The sequence below is a fragment of the Leptidea sinapis genome, chromosome 28 (genome assembly GCF_905404315.1).
Source record: "Leptidea sinapis chromosome 28, ilLepSina1.1, whole genome shotgun sequence".
Taxonomy (NCBI): Eukaryota; Metazoa; Arthropoda; class Insecta; order Lepidoptera; family Pieridae; genus Leptidea; species Leptidea sinapis.
The window spans coordinates 11,148,904-11,174,391 of NC_066292.1; the positions used below are offsets into that span (position 1 = coordinate 11,148,904).

The 25,488-nt window shown below is 34.8% G+C and overlaps 1 protein-coding gene across 1 annotated transcript; it reads left to right on the top strand.

The window, feature by feature from the left end:
• Positions 1–1,460: 1,460 nt before the first annotated feature.
• On the top strand, positions 1,461–23,972 carry LOC126973117 (uncharacterized). The gene is made up of 15 exons (XM_050820260.1): positions 1,461–2,131; positions 2,544–2,688; positions 5,962–6,091; positions 7,061–7,236; positions 8,289–8,469; positions 8,916–9,053; positions 10,582–10,698; positions 11,732–11,863; positions 13,001–13,083; positions 14,604–14,678; positions 15,139–15,217; positions 16,426–16,506; positions 19,694–19,770; positions 21,069–21,150; positions 22,660–23,972. The coding sequence occupies exons 1-15, from the start codon at positions 1,845–1,847 to the stop codon at positions 23,487–23,489; spliced, it is 2,613 nt and encodes an 870-aa protein (XP_050676217.1). The 5' UTR covers positions 1,461–1,844; the 3' UTR covers positions 23,490–23,972.
• Positions 23,973–25,488: the final 1,516 nt, after the last annotated feature.

A 25,488-nucleotide genomic window follows, 5' to 3' on the forward strand; every position in this document is an offset into this window, starting at 1 on the left:
ACTTAATAAATTAAATTGTATATTTATACTCATTAACTCGTAAGATCCAAATACATTTAGTTAGAGCGTTATGGAGTAACAAATATACACACAAACTGATAAATAAACATACGCACTTACAGCTTTGTTATATGAGTGTCACTTTTGATAAAAATCGTAAAAATCTGTAGAGCAGATCGTTCGATGCAAACAGTACCAACACTGCGCAAATTAAAAAATTTCTTGACGAAACTCTTTAAATTATTAATGTCTAACTTGGCGTAGTTCATCCCGAAATAAAACGAATTTCCAGTCCTAGATCCACACTAAATGGCTGGGTAATATCGTGTGTCGTGTGATTGAGACTGTGAATTCTCTGGGCTCATGGAGATCAAAGGATTGGTTCATTGGCTAGCAACATTTCCAGTAGTAGGTCTAAGGAAGGTCCAGTAGTAGGTCCTAAGGAAACTGGAGTATAGGAGTGTCCATGCCTTTCACAGGGGTTGCCGTATTGTCTGTTTTTGGAAGTTTGCATTTACTTTATTTTAATAAAATTTAAGAAAATATGATATAAATAATAGCATTTTCCTATAACTTGGGTAAGACTATATACATCTATTTAATGGCAATATACTCATTGCTCCTGTTTTATTTTAAGTTTATTTTGATTACGATAAATTTACTGAAAATAGGTGACTATGTTTCATTAATCAATAGTTTTGAAAAGAATATTTCATATTATATTGGAAACGGTAGATGAAAAGTAATACTTACAATATGGAAGAATATCCTGTATTTATACGTATATTCACTACAGCTTTGGCAGCCAAATTTGATAACCTTAAAAGAATCCGTATCTCAAATCAAATATCTAAACAATAAAATCACAAAAATCCTGTTCGCAAGCCGATCGCTAACCAAGGACATGACAGCTCTTGTACTTTTTGTCGCAAAGTTGACATTGTGCCATATTTTGTCGACGAGTTGAACACTGTCGCGCACACACATTTTTTACATTAGAGGATGAAAATGGTTGATAATCCGTATTTGAGTATTACAATAATATTATAATATTTTCCTTACATTGATGAACTATTACACATCTATAAGAAGATCAAAGATGTAGCTACCCGCTCTTTAGAGGTTCTATTCTAAGTTCTAACCCTGAAATATATTCAGTAGTAGTTATATCGATGAAAATTGTTACCAATAGCAAAAATTTAAGACAGGATTGACGCACCAATTTCATAAAATGATGAAAATTATTGAAATCATGAAATGTGAAAACGGGAATCTTGACGCGATGTTCCAAGGAATACATTATACCGTTCTAATGAGAACCAAAGAGGATGTAATTACTACTTAAGGCAGGGCTGCATAAATAAAAAAATAAAAAATGTGGATGCAATCGCCACAGTCTATAAAATCCATGCATTACTAATATTATCTTTGGTCATCATGGCTTCGGCCTTCGAGTACCATTTAAGGTTCGACAAATAAAATGGCGGTTGTTAGAGCCAAAATTATGTATAACGAATTACACACACTAAATGATTATATAAATTGACAAATGCTATCTTGGAAAGTGCTTTCATATTTAATTAATTAAAGTTACAAAGAAAATTTAAACATCATAGTGTATTTACTTTATAATTAAGTGGCGCACCTCTTATCAACACAATAACAACGCGGTTATAGTGCAATGAAAACAATATTTTGGTTATTTTAGTGCTGCCATTGGTTTTATAGTTTGATTTGATGAATAATAGAATTTGCAGTAAGAAATAAATAAATTAAATTGTACTGTGCAGCCTGTTTGGTGAAGCTAAGTATGAGATGGAAAGAATAAATAAAAACATTTAAAAATGGGTGAAACAGAAGAATTTAACCCTCTTGTGTTCGAGAAGAAGTTGTCACAACTTAAAGACACACAGGAAAGTATTCAATCTCTATCTTCCTGGTGTTTAAAACAAAGAAATCACCATAAGAAAATCGTTTCTAGTTGGTTAAATGTATTAAAACGAGTAAAGGTTGAACAGAGACTAGTTTTGTTTTATCTAGCTAATGATGTTATTCAATATAGTAAGAGGAAAAACTATGAATTTGTTGAAAGTTGGGGCCTTAATTTACAAAAAGCAACACCACTAGTAAGGTTAGTCTGAATATTCTTAATGTATCATTATTGCTATGGTCAGTGTGCATATTGCATATAGGTAAATAAGTCTTAATTTTATGTGAAAGAATCAGTTTTATATATATTTTAATGTATCTGAAATTGTGTCTGCCAACATAGCTTACTAATTTTGTCTAGATAAAGGCAATGTAATAATATTGCCTATAAAGAATATCAACAAATTAGTAATGCTTCTGTAAACCCAAAACTTATGGAGGAGTTCTTCTGATATTATGGGCAGACAAGGTCACACATTTAAAACAAAATTGTTTGTGTAGTTGTACCCAGTAATAGTTACAACTGATTATAACAAAATTGCATGTGTTAAATAAAATTAAATTCATTAAAATGTCTAGGTGTTATTCTTCATATACTTAATGATGTGTTTCAGGGATGAAAAGGTCCGTACAAAAATATTACGGATATTCAAAATATGGGAGCAAAGGTCTGTGTACGATGAAGAGTTCTTGTCAGATTTGACTGGGTTATTGATAGCTGGTGCTGTTAAAAAGACTGATGATGATTTAGATTTTCAGGTAAATAATTAATACCTACTGATTATTGTGCAAATTTAATGTCTTGTCCAACAAAAAAATATTGAATGCTACAACTCAAACTGAGGCATTTCAGATTAGAACAACAATGATTAGAAAGTGATGTTGCTAATTTGTTTGTATACTTCAGCTGTAACTAAATAAGTATACATTATTATTTTCATGTATCAGTAAATATAATTTATAACTAAAATATGGGCTTTGCTTCACATTGTATCAAGATGCGCCTGGATGAAACTAAGTATAATTAGTGGGTAATACCGTTTAAAAATATTCACAAATTGAGGTTCACAGACTGATATATATATAACTGGTATATTGCTATGGGGCAACGCTGCCGATATTAACACAATATTTGTGCTGCAGAAGAGGGCTATTCGCGCTATTTATAACCTAGGTCCTAGAGAATCATTGAGAGACAAGTTCAAAGAAATTAACATCTTAACTTTTGCTTCTCAATATATTCTTGATAATGTAATGTATGTTCATAGGCACATAAGTGAATTTGCCAGAAACTGTCATAACCATAATGTTAACACCAGGAACAGACATAAACTGATGATGCCTACTACTTGGCTAAGTCGAGTTAGTAAGTCTTTTGTGGGGCGATGTATATGCTTTTACAACAAGATCCCAGAAAATTTTCAAAACAAAAGTATTACGTTATTCAAAAGAATTGTTAAAAAACGTTTGTGTGGTAAAGGTTACTATAACATAAATGACTTTCTTAATGATACCACAGATTGGGAATGGATCGACCACCCTCAGGCTATTAAATAAAAAGTTTAATTGTACAATGTTACTTTGTTACTTTGTAAATGTTACTTTAATTGTAAAACATATTTTTGATGAAAAAAAAAGCCCGCTGAGTTTGTTGCGCCCATTCTTCTCAGGCCTGAGGCATTCACTTTGGAATGGGTGGTAGTTTTTTTGACTTTCAATAAGTGATTTCACATCCTATTTTGAATATATATCTCTGCTGTAATTTGCCATGCCACCACGTGAATTTGCCCCAAAACATGCATCGCCCTTAGCAAGTAGTTTAGTTTTGATGATTTTACAATAATTTGATAAAAAGATAATTTATAAAATAGATTTTTAAATTGAAATAAAAATAAACAAAAAATCAGCACAGAAATAATCTATTTATTAGTAACCGGTTAATGGTAACAGGAACAGACATAAGCTACTACTCGACTTAGTCGAGTTAGTAAGTCTTTTGTGGGGCGATGTATATGCTTTTACAACAGGATCCCAGAAAATGTTCAAAGCAAAAGTATTACGTTATTCAAAAGAATTGTTAAAAAACGTTTGTGTGGTAAAGGTTACTATAACATAAATGACTTTCTTAATGATACCACAGATTGGGAATGGAGCGACCGCCCTCAGGCTATAAAATAATAAGTTTAATTGTACAATGTTACTTTGTAAATGTTACTTTAATTGTAAAACATATTTTTGATGAAAAAAAAAGCCCGCTGAGTTTGTTGCGCCCATTCTTCTCAGGCCTGAGGCATTCACTTTGGAATGTGTGGTAGTTTTTTTGACTTTCAATAAGTGATTTCACATCCTATTTTGAATAAAAATATTTGAATTTGAATTTGATTCATATTTCATACCAATTTTATTTATTTTTATTTAATTAAAATGGTTAACACCAATTACATTTAGTAAAGACAGTAGATTCATTCATCTCGCTCATAGTACTTCAGGCATTCTGGAATTATTTCTCACACATAAACAAACAAGTCACACTCAGGGTTTCAGAAGAGCATGGTGAGGATGAGGGGTATAGGTGACTGTGCATGCATATTCTATAGAAATTCAAATTTCTTTTGTACATTAATACAAAAATACGGTTAGAAAAACACACATTTTAATGGGCCAGTGGTGGTACTACTACTGACATTATGTAAGATAATTCATCACAATCATTTTAATTTTGAAACAATGAATAGGATAACAATATGTTCAACGATTTACTATTTATTAGAAAAACAATATAAATCTCATTATACAAGTACAGTTTCAATATTACATTACAGACAAACATTTAAATCAGTCTTAAGGTATGAACAATAATGGTCAACTAACTAGAAACAACCGCACAAGGTTTCGAGGAATTCTTCCAAACATTTCAGCTTCCACTAATCTGTCGGCGTATCATTCTGACAAGTTGTTTCTTGGGACAACAGGCGAGAGCCTTTAATTGTGTCTTTTTTAAAAACACGAACGATTAGCGTATCTTTTCTGGGAGCCGTTTTTCTTGGCCGAGCCTTTCTACAAACATTTTCAACAGTTCCATGTGTTTTATAATGATCAATTGCATTAAAAACTTTCTTAACAGAACAATTTAAATGCTCAGCTGCTTCAGCTCACTTCAGTACGCCCACGCTATCTATATGTAAATTAACAATTGTTTGCCTTATTCACACGTCACAACTTTAATTTTTGTCTTTTTTGAACAAAATAAAATTCAGATTAAATTTTGAATTGCCACCAAACTAATAGAAAAAGCCTAGAAAGAAATGTTATTCTATTCTAAAAAAAGATATGATATAGATATAGGTGCGTTTTTAAAATGTTTCTAATTAGGTGTCCAAGCCGCCAGTAACAGAAAATAAACTCTTACATGATGTGTAAGAATCATTTTGTAATTAAAAGTAAGATATGTTTTATGCATTTAAGTTAGGTTTTATTTATTTGAGTGGCTATGCCATGGCCATGATTATTAATTATTGAATTTATGTATTTTTTATGAACATTTGTATGTTGAAGTTATTCCTTCTTTATTCATAAGAAGTGTTTCTAATTATATGACCACCCCCGTGTATAAAATTAAGGTTCCCATAATATGCTTGTGGCTACCAATCACAGAATGTACTGATGTATTCATTGATATTTTTGGACATCAAAGTTTCTTTAAAACCTTCCAATATAGTACTGCAATTCAACAATATAATATTTATCTATAAATATAAAAGAGAATGTATGTTTGTATGTTCCCTAATAACTCCCTAAACTATTCGACCTATCTCATTGAAATCTTTTGTAATAGATTCGTTGAAGCTCAAGGAAGGTATATAGTTTATACATATAGTTTGTCATGTCACGATCCCACCCACACATTTACCATATCTCTCAAACCGTTTAATGACAGTACAACATCTGTCAGGTCAGCTAGTTATATTATTAGAATGAACCCCAGTGAAACATAGCTAGGATAAGTTAATATAATAGTCGGACTGTTTCCAGCCACAGCAGTTAATTAACAAGATAAAGCAGTGTGTAGTCCTTGAAGCAGACACAGATTTACGGTTGCAACAAATCCATGAGTGTTCACTTGATCTCTCTGATGCTGATACACTGTGTATCAATTTGAAAGGTATGATTTGGATTATTTTTATGTTATCTGGGCTATCATGATGATGATATAATATATCATAACTCATAACTCATTACCTTGAGCTTTTAGTTGTTTGACAAAATTCTTTGCACAGGATGCCGGCTATATTATGGGTACCACAATGGTGTCTATTTCTGCAGTGTAGCAGTAATGTGTAAACATTATTGTGTTTGGTTCATTAGAAATTACTTGGCAAATATGACTTAACATCTTATGTCTCAAGGTGTAGGCAGAATTGTAGTGCCACTCAGAATTTTGAATTTTTGGGTTTTCCAATAATCCTGAGTGGTACTGCATTGTAATGGGCAAGGTGTATCAGTTACCATCAACTGAAAGTCCTGCTTGTCTTGTCCCATATTTTCATTAAAAAAAAAATACCTATAGATATTAGGAGTCTACAGGTTGATGTCTATAACAATGCAGAGTTAAAGAAGATATAACTGTTGTGTATTCCTTATAGTTGTGATGGTTTGTTAGTATAGAGAGGGGGCATTGTTTAATAATATTAAACATTATCATACATTTTTACATGTAGATTGGGAATCTATCTAAAGGGGCCAGCCACACAATTACCAATAACGAAAGTGTTTGTATAAAAGATCTCTTATTACTGGTAAGTTGAGGAGAAGAAAGATAAAGAAAAAAGATAGAAATTATAGCTCACTGAGTTTTTGAGGCTTCATCTTGTTTGAGTAGTCATATTGAAGCCATAGTAAAGTTTGCATTTGAGCCTGAAAGTTAAAAATGTTCCTATTTATTAAGAAATTTTGAAGATGTGGAATTGGAGGACCATAATCTTAGGGACAGCCTATATTTTTTGTTTTTGTTTGATCCCCTGTTCATTGCATAAATAGTATGGCAATTATATGTGTGTGCAAGATTATTACTGTTTTTTAACTGTAACATGTCATATATAATAATAATGATATTATAAAATTAAATTTCCAGAAAGGAGCAATAAAGATGATGTTAGTAAAGAGATCAATGAAGGTATAGGTTGCATAGAGAGATATACACAGGCCTTACAGCGAGAGATTGTTGCTAGAGAAGCATTGCATGCACTGCTCAGCTCTGCCAATCAATATTATGCCACACAGAGGGGAGAAGTTAAAGTTGTTGCTTATGTAAGTACTAGCTTTCACCTACAACATTATCTGCATTAGAAATGCTTTCACAAGGAACAATATAAAAAAACTAGCAAAAGCAAAATTACAAATTTCTTGTGATTGAAGACACACATCCAAACATATTTACAAACACTGTTATATGAAAAATATTGTACAATTCCATTTTAAGTCTCATGACTCAAGCCATTTTATTTTATGTATTATCAAGTACTATATATATATTCTTGATAATGTCATGTATGTACATAGGCACATAAGTGAATTTGCTAGAAACTGTCATAATTATAATGTTAACAACAGGAACAAACATAAACTTATAATGCCTACTACCCGTCTAAGTCAAGTTAGTAAGTCTTTTGTGGCATGCTTTTACAACAAGATCCCAAGAAATGTATTACGAAATTGTGTGTGGTTACATAGTATTGTATTATGAAATGTGTGTGTGGTAAAGGTTACTATAACATAAATTACCTTTTTAATGATACCACAGATAAGGAATGGACAGATCACCCTCTGGCTATTAAATAATATTTTTTTTACATTGTAACCATATTTTTATATAAAAAAAGAAGCCCACTGAATTTGTTGCGCCCATTCTTCTCCAGTCTGAGGCACACCTTTTGGAATGGGTGGTAGTTTCTGACTTTCAATAAGTGATTTTATATCGTATTTTAATCAAAAATATTTTAATTTGAATATAACATTATGTTAGGATAGTATATGCATAGTATGAGAAACATGTTTAATAAATACAAACAGTGAGTCACTCGGCAACTAGAAGGAGAGTGGCGTCTTTTCTGGATGCAATGTCTCCTTTAGTACCGGTTCTCTTGCTTGCGTATCGGTATTCTTATTAAGGTTCATAATCTTGGTTTTAATACATGAAGTCAGTTGCATTAGTGTTCACAATAAGTGACATAAATATTCAACATTGAATAAAATAATTGAGTCTAAATTGGTCTGTATTTTTGGATGCAGCCAAATATTGGGTACAAAATAACACCACGATCCAGAAAACTTGAAGCATATGAGTCTATTTTATTTTACAGGCATATAAAAATTTTGGCGCCAGAGTGCGTGCACTCAAACGTAAGCTCGACGATTTAATACCAACATTGCCGAGCGCCACGCCCTCACCTCCGGCTCGGGATGAAGATGTTCCATCACCAGGACCTGATGAGGATTTGGATCTACCACCGCAGGAGCAGGAGGATGAGGGCAATGAAAATGGTAATGATAAATTACTAGCATTTATAGAGCAAGCAAAATCGCTAACGATATTGTGGATATATTTACATTTTTACCATACTGGCCATGGGCCATACTACCATGGGTGTCATAGGAGGCTACTGAGCAAAACGAAGAAAAAACGGAGTCATTAATTATAATCATGCCAATATTTCAAGCTTGTCTAAATTATAGCTCACTATAAGACATACACTGGCGACAAATGGAGTCCATAACACGATAAACTTAGATATCATCCTCACAATCTGGCTGTGTGGATGTGTTCCTCCACAGCGCATTTTTCAGGCAACATTCTCTCCCATTCAACCATGCTAAGGAATAAACTTCCTTCTATGATATTCCTTCTTTCAAAAAAATCTAAGGTTTAAATTTTTCATTAATTATGTGAGGCTACTGTTTATGTAAACTTATTTTAAAATGTTTTTCAGGTTCATACAACATTGACCAAACATTCAATTCTACTGTATCTGCGGATGGCTCATTGTACAACCTGGGACTTTCTTCATTTCTTACTTCGGATAATCCACTCACTATGTTTAATGATGCGGAAATTGATCTGAGTAGTGGTGAGATATTTTTCTGTTTCTATCAAATAGATAATAATAATATATACATATACTAGCTGACCCGACAGACACTGTTCTGTGAATAGAAAAAAATGACTTAAGTCTTTGGGAATAATGGAGTATAAATAAATCTGAATTGTGCAATTATAGTTAGTGAGTTAGAAATGAAACAAAAACGTACTTCTGAATGATTTTATAATTTGTAGTAATAAAATGAAAAGGATTTCAACACTTCCCTAAAAGCCTCGCCTAGTATCGGAATACTGGGTCTCGAAATCTCGAGCGATTTCCAATTCCGTGGCCATCTGGAGGGCAAAGCCAAATTGGCTTCAAAGAAACTGGGCGTCATTAATAGAGCACGGCAATACTTTAAGCCGGCCCACATTCTAGCGCTGTACAAAGCGCAGTTCCGGCCACACATGAAGTATTGCTGTCATCTCTGGTCTGGCGCACCCCAGTATCAGCTCGATCCATTTGACCGCGTGCAGCGCAGAGCAGCTCGAATTGTCGGTGACCCAGTGCTCTGTGAACGGCTGGATCACTTGGCGTTGCGTAGAGAAGTCGCTTCATTGTGTGTATTCTACCGCATTTATCTCGGAGAGTGTTCCGAAGAGCTGTTTAACCTAATTCCTGCCGCCGAATTCCACCTTCGCACGACACGCCACAAGTTAGGATATCGTCCCTACCATCTGGATGTGTGGCGGTCCTCCACAGTGCGGTTTACAAGGAGCTTTCTTCCACGTACTACAAAGCTGTGGAATGAACTTCCTTGTGCGGTGTTTCCGAGACGATACGACATGGGTACCTTCAAAAAAAGCGCGTACACCTTCCTTAAAAGCCGGCAACGCTCCTGTGATTCCTCTGGTCATCATTTAACAACAGGTGACCCGTACGCTCGTTTGTCCTCCTATTCCATAAAAAAAAGGATTAATATCGTATTTATGGAAACAGCTTTTACATTACGTCTTTGTAATAGCCAATTTTTTAACCTCTGTTTGGCGCTAAACTCGGCGATACCATTTGAAACGTGATTTCCACTTGTGTTTATAATACTCGGGGTATCATTATATGGCTTATGTTACGGGTTGCTAGATAATCAAGCTTGGTTATTGTAAACAAAAAACGTTATTTATGATAGATTCGTGCTTATATTTATCGAAATAATTCTTGATGTTATGAAATATTATTGACAAGTTCATAAAAAAAACAGTATTTTTATTTATTATGTACAGAACAATGTCTGTTGGGTCAGCTAGTAGGTTGAATATAAACTATTCGAAATTAAATTGGTGTTCATAATGCTATGTTTTTTTTTATACTACAAGAGAAGGCAAATGGGCAAGAGGCTTGACATGTGATGAGAAGTGGTGAGGCATCCTCTCATGGACATCCGCCACACATGGGGTCAAGAATGTGTTATCGGCCTTTATGTTTGCAGTATGCTCTATGCTTGAAAGTCATGTCTGTTGCTTAGAAGTGTATCTATTAAGTTGCTTCTCCCGTAATAAATTTATAATTTTTATAACAGCAAACAAAATAGAAGTGATAAATACACGACCTGGAGAGAAGCAGGATTTCAGTATAAATGACTTTCTGAAGACACTTACTCCGGTGGATACCATCACCATATCACCAGACACTTCAGGTATTATTTTGATGTATTATTAAACTTTATAAGCCGTATTTGCACCACAAGGTGGTCCCACAAGTTTTCTGTAATTCTTCATGGAATAAATAAATGATTTTAGTTCTGACCATATGACTAATACAGTTTTAAACATACATTTTTATTACAGTAAGATAGTCTGTCTCTAGTGTAACAGTATCAACCTGCTCAGAGTCATAATTGATCACAATGTTGTACTACGGTGTACTTACTCAAACACCCATACATAACCTTCAAATCGGTACATAGTAGTAGGTACAAGTGCTTTACTTTCTACGATAAAATACTTAGTTGTGGTGGCAGCACTAAAGTTTGACTGCAACTAATTTACTATTATACCATAAGTTGTTTAGCTAACTGCTACTGCTCTCGCTAGGCAGATTAACAATTGGTTCGCTATGCCTTTCTTCCATTACTCATTGCCATAAAATAGGTTATTATGTTATTTTATTGAATAGGTAATAACTCAAAAAAAAAACTCAAATAATTCTAATCGAATCAGTAAATGACTTTTCACTTCGGCTTTTTAATCCGACTTACAATTAATATATTCGAATTTCACTGACCTATATAAATACCACTGGACAGGCTCATGTGTTTGACAGCAAATTTTTTGTGCCTATTTGAAGCGCCACTCGGGAGCGTCCAGAGAACTAATTTTTACGTATAATACAAATGGCTGCGAAGGAACGTACAATACTCTGAAGTATTTTTGCATTTTGAATTAATTTCCTTCGTTTTCTATTTTATTTATACTTCAAGAATCAACGTAATAAAGTACACATTTTTTTTGAATATAGTTTCCCACCATCTATCGATGTTTGCTGAGGTTATCATCACTAGTTTTAGTACCGCAGACTATCGTTATATGGCGAACAGCGCCAAAATGGCGATTATCAAACAGGCACAAAAGCACTCTGACAGCCGTTAATCCAGTGGTACATAGTAAAGGTCAGTGTCGCATTTAAATATACTAATCGATATTATAAATTCTGTCAATTTTTTCTTATAGTGAGCAGTGCAAAAATATCCGCGAACTCCCAAGACGCATTACCTGGCTTGGACCTGCTAACACCAGAAGGCTCAGGAAATCCGCCGCCCCCCTCTTTCTACGGTTCCATTGACGCCGTTATCAATATCAGTGGTGAGTTTTCATAAAAAAGCTTCAACCATTAAACCTCCTGCAGAGTTGGTCGAATAGTTGTGATCCATTACTATGTAAACATGGAGTATTGCTGTCAACTCTGGTCTGGCGCACCCCAGTATCAGCTCGATCCATTTGACCGCGTGCAACGCAGAGTAGCTCGAATTGTCGGGCCCCAGTACTGTGTGAACGGATGGATCACTTGGCGTTGCGTAGAGACATCGCTTCATTGTATATCCTCTACCGCATTTATCACGGGGAGTGTTCCGAAGAGCTGTTTCACCTGATTCCTGAATTCCACCTTCGCACGACACGCCACAAGTTAGGATATCATCCCCACCGTACTACAAAGCTGTGGAATGAAAGTTCATTCCTCAGCACCTTTCATCTTCACATTCCTCCTGTGATTCCTCTGGTGTTGCAAGAGAATGTGAGCGGCGGTGATCATTTAACACCAGGTTACCTGTACGCTCGTTTGTCCTCCTTTTCTCCATAAAAAATTCACCTTATTACCCTTACTTACCATCTGGATGTGAGGTGTTCCGTTTATCCAAAAGTATGGTATTCAAAATACTTTCGTCCATATACATCCAAACTGGAATTTCAAAGACGATACACATAAATTTGATACACTGTTGTATGTCACAGTTCAGTGAACAAAATACAACCGTTACGTTTCATGAGATGGTTGTTAATTAGTCGTAAGTCGACATTTTCTAATACTTAGACAATATATGAATTTTGAAGCACCTATTATCGCAATATTAAATAGCCTTTTCTAATAAACATTTCGTAAATCGTCAGAACATAAATATGCAGCAAATAGTTTTCCTGCTATTAAGTCGTAGATCAAATATAATTATAAAAAATTTCTCTTTAGTGACAGCACTTAGTGTCGAAAACAACGTCAACTCATGCGCGGGATGCGATGAGTACCGACAAAACGACTAATCGACCGAGTAACATCTCTCCCCTCCGCATTTCTATTATTTTTCGCAAACTTAGTCGAATAAACGTAACTGCGCAAAGTACATCGCCAGTGCTTTTTCCATTTCGCGATACCTGTATAGTAATTTTGGTAATTGGTGATAGATAACAATGCCGATCACTATATTTTAATATATTGCTTGGTTTCAGATGAACCGGAGCATCATTATTTACCGGAAGCGATTGTAAGCAGTCAATGGACGACAAATAATTGGTCGGTCCCTCCTGTCTCGGTGAGTAAAAAAATTGTTACCAAAGACAATGTTTAGAACAACACTATTACGTCATATTAAGCTTTAACACTTGATATCTGGCCACTGAAATCAATACATCAACATCCACATTGTGGTTCTCGAGGAACTTTTAACTATAAATTTATATACCATTCTCGTCATCCAGATATGTGGCGTTCCACTACAGTGATTTTCATGAAACTTTCTGCCCCGTACTACCCAACTGCGGAATGAGCACGAGACAACAAAAATAAGCGCGTATAACACTAAGTTTTTTAATGAAAATAAGGGACGAGACGAGCGACGAGACGTTCAGCTGATGGTAATTGATACGCCCTGCCCATTATAATGCAGTGCCGCTTAGGATTCTTGAAAAACCCAAAAATTTGCGGCACTATAACTGCGCTCGTCACCTTGAGACATAAGATGTTAAGCCTCATTTGCCCAGTAATTTCACTAGCTACGGCGACCTTCAGACCGAAACACAGTAATGCTTATACTGATTACTGTTTTACGGCAGACATAGGTAGGTAAGTACCCAATAATTTAGCCGGCATCCGGCGCAAACGAGCCTCCCACTGGTAAAAAGTTTTTGTGATTTTTCTTATGTTGCAAAACAACATGGCTAGATTCATATCTGCCATATATTCATATATGGTAAGTGATCATTCACTTACCATCAGATGACCTATACATTCGTTTGTTCTCTCTCCAAAAAAAAAAAAACAAAATCAATTAAACTATGAAATGTACTTTCTTTCTCAGGTTGATATAACAAATTCCTTCAAATGCATTAAAGGCGAGAAACGCTTTCTTCTTGTGATGTTACTTGTTGCGATATGGTATGGGTGGCGATGAGTACTTACCTAGTCTCAGGTGACCCGCAAGGTGGTCTATCCTCCTATACCATACGAAGAGCGGAGACGGTAGTTTAATGTTATAGAAAAACTTTTTGCGATTAATTATAATATTAGGCGGTAGATGTTGCGTTCACACTGCAACAATCTTGTAACCTTCTTGTGATTCTACTGGTATTACATAAGGTGACCTCGTTTACACAGAAAAAAAAACAAATCACTTTCGAAAAGTTACTGTTACTGTATACTAAAAATGGTAGTTTTAACACAAATAAAATTTTATGAACGATGCGGGACTCGAACCCACGACCTCTCGCAAATATTGGGGTTGAGCAGGTTATCAACTTTAAAGTAGATCCTGTAGATGGAGCCACAACCTGAGAGTCGAACAAAGCATACAAAATTCTATCAACGATACGTCACTCGAACGGTTTGCTCAGTTGGAAGAGCACTCGCACGGAATGCGACAGGTCGGGGATGCGAGTTCCGCAATGTTTATTTTTTTTTTTTTCAAATTTAATTTGTGTCTTAATCCCAAAAGTGAAGGTTATCATTTTAAAAACATAACAAATGATAGTTTTTGTTTTTGGAATCAACTTCCTATGATGTTATGACTTGTATGAGGTCATTGGTGTTGTACATGAATTGCTTGTTTGTGATCAGAGCTCTGCGCCGCTCAACGTGTTCGCGGAGCCGCCTGCGTCGCCTCCGCCGTCTGTCATGGCGCCCACGATCAAGGTAACATACGGTAGTATTTATTATTGATGCATGTATTTTTCAATGCTGAATCATAATAAAATAAAAATAAAAAAACTGTCGAAAAAATAAAAAAATATAAGGTCATCCTTATCATTTAGGGGTATGAAAATAAATGTTGGCCGATTCTCAGACCTATCCGATATGCACACAAAATCGGTTCAGCCGTTTCGGTGGAGTTTGGTAACCAACACCAGGACACGCGATTTTTCGTATTAGAATTTTCGGACTAAACCCTTCTGAGTTTCTTGCGCCCGTTCTTCTGAGGTCTGAGGTATAAATTTTCGTATGTGTGGTAGTTTTTGACGTTCAATAAGTGATTTTAAATCCTATTATGAATAAAAACATTTGAATTTGATTTATATTTAGTCATTTTGCAATTCGGGGTAGTGTAAGAAAGAAGATAATCAAGAAATATTTGAATTTGGAATGTTTATTGAAGGAACACGTGGCGGTGGACGTTGACCACAGGGCGGCCCTACCGCCGCCACCGCCGCCTCCAGCCTTACCAATGCTGACACGTAAGTATTTTATTTTTAGTCTTTCCTTCAAAAAACCCTTTTTATCTGTGTAGTCCAATTTTTTTTTATGAAAATAAGAACGAGACGAGCAGAACGTTCAGCTGATGGTAACCAACACGCCCTGCCATTAAAATGCAGTGCCGCTCAGGATTATTGAAAAACCCAAACATTCTAAGCAGCACCACAATTGCGCTCGACACCTTGAGACATAAGATGTTGAGTCTCATTTGCCCAGTAACTTCACTAGCTCCGGCGCCTTTCTAACCGAAACACAGTAATGCTTACCCAATACTGCTTCACGGCAAAAATAGGCGCCCTTGTGGTACCCATAATCTAGCCGACATCCTGTGTAAAGGAGCCTCCCACTGGTACTGCGTAGAATTGTTTATTTTGTTGGTATTGAAATTGAGTTGTCACGCTGAGCTACATAAAGCTCGTTCGAATTAAGTGATTGAGTCTAAATCACAGTAAAATTTATCAGGTTATTTTACACGAAATTTTAAATTAATTATTAAAACATTCGTGAGACATTATTTACTTAAATTTATTTATTTAAATTTGAACAATTTATTATGTTTTTAAAGTAATATAACTCTCACTTCTAAGATTAATACACAAATAAAGTTTGAAAACGAAAATTCAATTTCAAAAACAAAAGTCCTTTATGCAAATGCAATTTCCTAATATGCAAATATTGTGGTTGAGCAAGTTATCAACTGCAAAGTGCATCCTGTAGATGAAGCCACAACCTGAGAGTTGAACAAAGCATACAAGATTTTGTGACGATACGTCACTCGAACGGTTAGCTCAGTTGGGAGAGCACTGGCACGAAACGCGAGAGGTCCGTTTATAACGCGTTTGTTTTCAAATTTTATTTGTGTATTTAAATTTGCTTTACTCACGATTCATCGGTGTTGATACCGACTAGTTAGGACCATTCAGAGTTCCTTCCACTGTGTTCGAGAAGGGACGTTATCGCGAACTCACCACACTCACCCTGAAGGACCACCGAATAGCCTGAAACGAGTTAGCTCTAACATCGATGAACCGTGAGTAAAGCCGATTTAAATAATTAAAATAGAACTATTTATTTTATATTATATTATTTACGTTGAATATGTTATTATTTTATGAATATAAAAAAAATTGCCGTATTTTGTATTATTGCCTTGATGAAGTTTTAAGGACACGCCTATAATTATTTGCAGAATTGGAAGACGTCGACCAACGTTTGTTGCCGCCGCCGGCAATCTCTCCGGTGGTGCCGCACAGAGTGTCGTCGCATCAAGGTAATTGCGGTTATATATATATCAGGGGCGTGCATTGGTTTTCCAGCAAGTTGGGATTAGTCCGACAGCGCTAGGTTTTGAGGTCAAAATATTGTAGTTGTTTGTGTTTCGCGTATAATTTCGGAACCATTAATTGGTGGTCGGTTGTTATCACTCTAATAATATGAAATTAGGTAGTTAAAAATTTAGGTATTGCAAAGCACAATTTTAATTTAATTAATTATTCAGCGTATATTTTCTACAAAATAATTTTATATTGATACTAGTTGACCCAGCAAACGTTGTATTGCCATATAAAGTAATTAAAAAAAATTTTAGTTGTAAAAAGTTCTCAGACCTACCAAATTTATCCTACTACAATTATTGCATACGATTGCCATCTTGCAACCCTAGCGGATTTGTGGATACAAACGATACTAAAATAGTTGTAGATCGTAAAAGGGCAAAAATTTGAAGTTGTATCTATTTTTAAATGCTGAATCATAATAAAATAAAATAAAAAAAATGTCAAAAAAATTTGGGGTGGACTACCCTTAACATTTAGGGGGATGAAAAAGTGATGTTGTTCGATTCTCAAACCTACCCAATATGCACACAAAATTTCATGTGAATCGGTGAAGCTGTTTCGGAGGAGCTTAACTACAAACACCGCGACATGAGAATTTTATATATTAGTAATTAGATGATTTAAATTAAACTCTTCAAAAATGACATATAGAGTCCGCTTTTTGATTGGCTTCAGAATATGTTAATTAGTTTTCCTATTGTAGCTCCTTATCCATAATAGGTACGCGTGGTTTTTTTCTAAATGATTTTGTTATTAAAATTAACTATGATACAGATATTTTCATTTTTACCGACCTCTAGCGATAAAGACACAAATTGTAATCACTGTGTAGATTTTTCATGCATTTTTGATGTTGCATAAATTTAACATCGATTTCACGATCACTAATAATATTATAACGACGTGATATTGTATTGTGTACTTTCATATTTCTTAACTCACTAGTAGATCTCACTTATCCATGATCCAATGTGAACTCTAATTACTATTGTAATAATATGTATTTGGAACATTTGTAGCTTCAAAAACAACTTTAATCTCAATCAATATAATTTTCCAACTTATGAACTCAAAATAGAAATTACACACTACAATCGGTGTGCTTATCATTCAAAACTAATATATTTACCTACATATTGTAAATAGGTCTAATATTTAGTTGGTAATAACGATATAAATTCGCTTACCACTGTTTTTGCGGTGTTCTTCGTGTTGTTACTTGTAGGTATTGTGAAGGAATAGCGATCAAACAAAATTTTCATCATCACAGATATCTCAAGTAATATTAATTTGTATCGGCCTACATATTGAACGAAACAATTTTTATTTTTGTTCGAATGCAAACTGTGTATCATAACTGGCACACTCTAATTTATCTATTATAATTGGATAACCTAATAGGTACCTATTTTTAACACACAACACACAGTTCATTTATTTTATTTCATTGTACAAACAGTAAACGCAAAATCAAAACATTGAGCAATTAAACTAAAAAACAAAATGGCCTTGCACTTTGCAGCAAAGCGAAACAGGTTATAATCCACTGCACATGGGAGCGAGTGAGACAGATATGGGATCGTTGGTTATTGTTTACCTCGGGAGTCACGATATAATTCATTAAGATTTAGGCGATGGGCCAATACTATGTCAGTAGGCATGCTTACGTTACGCTGGTAAATTGGGAAGTCATTGTTTAGGAACATTTGATATGTAAACAGCGCACCTTCTTCTGTACTCGTATTACTTTCGACGAACACTTGCTAAATAATTTCTATTTAAGGGAGCCGCTTCTAATAGGCGTTTGTAAAACTGCCTACCTTACAGGTGGGTGTTTAGTGGACTAAATTAACTGTAACGTTAGTGCTATATAATTTTAATTTAGGTTTTTATTGAGGTAGACTATGCCTATTTGCCTATATTGAATGCACGCCCCTGATATATACATTGTTGAACTGAATATATATTTATATGTTCAAAACAGTTCGTCCGCCGCATCTGTTTTTATTGAATTATATGTTTGTATCATTTCAAAAATGAGTGAAGAAGACGTGGTTGCGGTTCAAGAAATAGTAGATTTACTTCTCAAAACAAATAATAGGTGTAGATTCCGGGTCCGACGATGCCTGCAATCACGTTCGTTTAGTATTTAAAAATTACAAATTGATGATAGGTTCGGTATGAAAAACTTAATTCCGCTGCTTAGAAAGTGATTTTCAATAGTTGTTATATTAAATAGTCTTACCGGATATAAAAAAGGATTTGAGGGAATCATATGACGTCATTAGCAGTGTCTATACGCTACCAATATAACATCCCAAAGAACCAGTCTTTGTTATCATTTAAAAAAAAAACAAGTATTTTCTTTATTCCACTCCATCACAAACAAGCCAAATAGAATTATCAGGTATTAAGTCTTCATTCAGTGAACGCTAACATTTTATGTGTTAATATCCTTCCGCGCAGGCGAACGCGAGTGGAGTTATTTTAACAAAAGTGCTAAGCCACGCCCCTAATCGGTTTAAAAATATGTTATTGTGATAACAAACATGAAAACACGACGCAGCGGACCCGGCTATAAGGGACGAAATGACCAGAAGGCACAGTCAACACAAAGCGGCTTCATCCGTTCGAATACATTGATTTTTTTTAAATGTTTTCTTTTCAATTAGTTTCCACTTAAAAAACTATTATTGCTATTAATAGCGATAATTTTTGCGTAGTCCGTTTCTATATTCATTGATTTATTTAGTTGTACTGTTATTTGAATTATATCTAGGATTAGACTTCCACGACTTAGGCTAGAGTTACTATGGATGCTGGCAACGACGAACGCGTCAGAACATGCACGACGTCGTCAGAACCGCTCGAGCGTTGCCAGTGTAAACACTGTCATTGGATACCAGGCGTTTGTTTCTTCTGACGAATCCGTCAGAACTCGTCAGAACAAATTTTCGTCAGAACTCGCATCTATAGTAACCCTAGCTTTACTCGTCTGAGCGTAAAAATGTAATGATTATCATAGTGAAATAATTTTTGAAATAAGATTTATGTTTTTTTTTAAATAGTGCTAGAATTATTTCAGCAGATCTAGATTTAATTGTAATATTTCATTTTCAGATGTGGATCACAGGAATCTCATATCGCTAACTCACGAGATGCCGGCCAGGACGCACATCCAAGCCAATCTCGACCAGGTAATAAGGGTAATAATTGATAAAGTTTAGTATTTTAATTTTTTTGTTTTTTTTTTTATGACAAACCTGTCATATTCACGACTGAGTGACATCAGGCAGTTGCCAATAGACAAACAAAACGTGCGAGAGAGAAGACCATCTCTAACGGAGATACAGCGAAATAGAAAATGTAAGCGAATCTATTGTTACTGTAACCGATTGTGGTAAACAAGTCGTAAACAGCCAGCCACGCTTTGCAATAGGTCCCTAGTGTTTTGAATATTAAACCACTATAACTAATAAAAATACACACACAATAAAAAATCAAAATTGTTCACACATTATCGGGAAGTCAGGTTGTCTATGCTCTAGTATGTTCTAAGTCTATGGTGCAAATGAAACTTTTGAAGTATGTTAGGCTGTCGGCCTTTTTGAGTTTTGAAATCACGAACTCAAAACGCTGAATGTTTGTCACAAATGTCAAGTTGTCATGATTGAACTCAACATGCACCAACTGCTGGGTTTGTCTCAACGAGCCGGGTTTTTGGATCAATCTTGTCCTTTTACCATCAGTGCCACAGCATTCATACGGATCTCAAGATGGTATGTGGTCATAGTAGATTGTAAGAACTAGACTCAAGAGGAATTACATTTTATCATTTTTTACATAATAATATTAATCTTGCCAAACTTTAATAGTTTGTTGGCAAGTAAATGCGGATAAAATATTGAATTATCTGAACACATATATAGATACTATATACCTTAAACTAAAAAACGTCAAGTGCATTCCATACCATTGTACAAGATATAAACTATTTTAAAAATACTTTCTTAAATTTTTTTTATTTCTTAAGGATGGCGGCCATTTTTAAATTCGCCAACTTGGTACTTATTTCTTGTTGTAGCCGCAATGGTAATTTTACTCTGTGAATTTCAGCTGTTAGGAATATAGATAGGGGTCCCAATATTAGAAGAAATAATTATTGTGGAGGTGAAACATATTGCTTTGTTGAACTGCTGCTTGCTCCTAGTATACATCATCAGAATGTTCTTCCAGATACTAAATATAATAATGATTGACATCGACACAGGATTATGATTGTTTTATAACAATAGCAATGACAATACAATATTGTATATTTGACTAATAAGCGCGCAAAAAAATGCTGGGAGAGTTTCTTACGCCGCTTCTTCTCTCTGAGAGCGTCATTTGTTTCCGAAGCGGTAGTAGTATCTAGTATATTAGAAATGACATCGAAAAGAATTCTAAAGGAATCAATTTTGAGAAAATAAATGCCACTTATGCCTTATGTCAGGACTACCGAGTACCGCCGTTGTTGCAGCCTACTGATATTGTGGAGAGCGTCGACATGGACCTATCTGAAGATGAGGACCAACGTGAGTATAGCGAATTACCCCCTGATCATGATAACCATTAGGTTATAAATACATCGGTAAATATTTTCTAATAAAAACGCTTTCTAAAATACTGTTTTAAATATTCTATATCTATAGAGCGAACTTAGATTTGACTTAGACGTTGCTCAAACTTTACTCTAATAAAACTTTAGTGGTGTATTCAGTTGCAAAAATATAAAATATTTTTATGTTAACGATTGACCTCAATCATACATAGTTTCTACATAGGGTGGGTTGGATGGTGTATTTGTCTTAAAGAAAAGGTCTTTCCGTTATCGGTAGGTACGTCAGCTAATCTCAAAAGTATTTTTACGATATTAAAATATATGTGGTTTTCTTCAAGTCAAACAATTTACACTGTACTCTATAAGCGGACGCGGGAAATACAAGTCAGGTCAAGCGTGTAGGTATGGTAAAATGACCAATTTACTTTGTGTTGTCCTATTTATACCCAAGATACAAAATACTCTACAAAAGTTACACTTAAAACTGTTATAAATTTTGAAATATTATGTATGTATTTAACTCTATTTACTATAATATAAACATCTATTCTTGCAAATTTACCGCCTTACCGTAAGTTTCAATTGATAAAGTAGTATTAATGTGCAAGGTGTTCATTATAATTAGACGTGTTGTAGATATAACATTGATTTCGTGCTCTTCATTAGGAATTAACTAAAATATGTATATATATGTATACGATAACTTCTTAACTTAATATTAACAGTTGCAATAGAGGGGCCATCCATAAAGTACGTCACACGAATTTTAGGACTTTAGAACCCCTCCCCCGTCCTTGTCACAGGTTGTCACATTTTTATAACCCCCCCCCCCCCCTCCTGATGTGACGTCACACATTTTTTAAATTTATGTATGTATTTAAAAATAATCGAGAGAAAACAGCTATTTTAATTTTTTACTTATTTTTATTAAATAATAATTTGAGTTGACGTTGCATGAGAGATTATCGCATAGCTGAATGCTAGAATGCTAAATTATTAATAAATATAGATCAAGTTCATAAATTTTTAAAATTTTTAATTCACATCCAAACTTTGCGTTTTAGTATTTTAAATTTTACCATGTGACGTCACAAAAGTATTGACCCCCCATGCCCCTTGTCACACTTCGGTGATACCCTCCCTCCCCATTAACGTGTGACGTACTTTATGGATGGCCCCCAGAGTGATAAAAGTAATTATAATTTCCCGAAAATAAGAAAGGTTTTTGTGTGTTATTTACTATTTTTATTAGCAGTGTTAGAGCGCCTCGCATGTTTTCTGCGGTTCAGCAATACTAATCACAACTAGTGACAAATGTTTATTTATGGCCATATTTCTCATGTCGTATTGGCGGCCGCTACCTTCAATATATATTATATTTTATCGAAGGTGCAGTTAATCTATTTTCTCGCAAATTATTAATATCTATGGATTTTTTCCATTGAAATAAGAGTTTTTGTCAAAATTATGTTAATGTTTTCAGATGGTATGTACCCGAACAAGCAGAATCAAGTCGAGCATCGTCGTAACAGTTTCAACAATAACAAGGTGCTAGTCGGCGGGGGTGAAAAGGTCCGAAACAATAGCGGGAATTTTGTACATACCAATAATACGCAGACAGAGACAAAAGACGCAATTATACCCCCACTGTCGAATCCATTTGATAAAATGCCTTCAAATTTGAAATTCAATATGCCTCTACCATTCAATAATGAGAATAAAACCCCGTTGTTGCATCCACCTCCTCCTAATTTACCCCCAAACCATAATTTGAATACTAATTTGCCTCCAACCCAGGGTCATCCCAGTGTACCCTTGAATCAAAATATGCCTCCTAATTTACCCCTTAATCAGAATTTGCTTACAAAGCTACCGCTGAATTCCAATTTGCATCCCAATTTACCCCCAAATCACAACTTGCACTCTAATTTACCGGCAAATCAGAACTTGCATCCGAACTTACCCCCACATCAGAATTTACACCCAAATGTATCCCAAAACATGACCAATTTCCTTCCGAACAATCAAAATACTCCAATTCGGCATATGTTTAACTCCAACTATATGGATAAGCGTGAAGAAAATTCAAACGACAGCACATTTGAAGATAATATGAGGACTAGAAGTGTGGACTATGATGTTGATCATAATGAAAGTGATTGGAATCAATCGGGGCCCAGACATTTACCCCGCTATCCTAGAAACTGGACTCCACGAACTAATTATAGACCTAATGTGAGTCCCCAGTTTTGGCCTCGAAACGGCCCTAGAACTCCAAATAGATGGATGGGCCCACCTCAAAGATTTTGGTGAAGTGTAATAAGTGTAATATGTGAGTTTGTATAGAAGTTGTGTAAAAAACCTATTTCATAGAGTTATAAATTGTATAATTAAAAGTAATATAGTCATGTGAGTTGTTTTTGACTGTTTAGGCAGGTTTATATGATTGTTTTGTTAATTTCGACTTTAGGTATCTAGAAATATAGTTTATTTTACATTATGTATGGAAATCCTTATTTCTGTGGAGTAAATTGCAATTATGAACCTATTTACTTTGTTTATGCAAGGCTTTATTTTAAAATGTCGAAATGCAATATTATATACAGGTTGTTAAAATATGTCTTAACATGTGACGTTACAGTATTGTGGCATAATTCACTTAATAAAGGCACAGTATTCTGTAATTCAGCATATTTTTTTTAGTTGCAAAAGGTATTAGTTGAAGATATTTTATTTTTCAATGCTTTTATGTAATTTGTTTTATTCATTAAAATGTATTGGTTTCATTTAGAATTATTTATTAATTTTTATTCATAGAGAACATGTTTGATGTCAAGAATAAGATGACATGTTGGTTTTATGTACTACCCTGTTTTTTTAAGAATTTTGTAGAAAATTTCTTTGCGTCAGACATCCATATGAAGTCCATAATATCCTTATTGTGCGATCTATGTATTAATGTGCGACAAGCTATTTGGCCTTTTGCCCTGAATTTCTAAAGTGTTCTTACATTAGTGCATTATGACCTGTTCAATTTTAATTTCAATTTCAGTAAGGTAAACTTAGAACTTGTCTAATTATAGATGGGTATTATTATAAAACGTAACGGTCAACATCTTTGCCAGTCGATGCACAACATGATGTGTGTCTTATTGTTTGTTTCCATTCAACATGTAAATGTATGTACTGTAACAATGGCTCTAGTGTGGTCTATCAAACGTGTACTTAAATTTATTGAATTATATCAAAAGTATGAGTGTTTGTGGGATACTACAGAAAGTAAACTTCATACCCTCTGATCACAATTCACTGGGGAAAGAAAGAAATTAAAACCATAAAAAAAACTCAAGTGACTGCCAATCTAAGAGTATCAGTAACAGATCTCCGAAACTTTGTGTCATGTCTCGTTATTATGGGTTCAATTTGTCTCAATTATATCTTAAAATCAATAGGACTCATTCGGGTAAAGTTATTAAAAGATCCGTCAAACACGCGGAGGTCACTGAACACCTTCCATCCTTCACTTCGTAAGTAATTGGAACCCGAAAACGCTTTTCTTTTTTTATGCGATGAAATTATAACAAACGCAGCTGAGAATATCACTAGTTCCTCAGGAGACATGTTGATGGTGACTGAACGTCCGTATATGGATTCACGAGTTGCGCTTCAATTGTTGCTAAATTAATACATAGCCTGAACCACCGCTTCTAGTACAGATATCCGATAATTAGCGCAACGTTTTGAGTTGGTAAGGAGATTGGCCGGTCTACAATTAGTGATACAATAAACTGCTAGTCGGTGGGTCGGGTTGAAGTACTGTCTTCTTTCTTAGCATTTTGCAGATAAGTTCTGTTACAGCAGATACGCGCTCGTTGGTCGATTGGGAAACCAAATTTTGATTCGGAAAATCCGGCCATAAATCATGCAGTATAATGATCCCGTACTATTGTAAGTGTATTGGTATGGAAGGTTGGTTTTTCGGAATGTGTCTCTTCAAATGTAACTCCAAAAAACGACCATCTTCAATCACTTTAACACCTTTTTATGCCTCGGTGATCAAATCCTTGGAATATACGCCTCTTCTTATCTAGACTATTATGACTTGCCCTTACTGACTCATCTCAAGGCGCAATTCGCTACTTGTCAAGCCTAGGGAAATATGTTCGTCAACCGGATATACCGCACAAACACGAGTGCCTTGCAACATTTCTGGAGGATAAGCTAAACAAGAAAAATTTAACCCTCAGCAACATGAGGCAAAATATCAATTTAATTTCGGCACCTACTGCCTCGTCTTTAGTATTTTTATTTT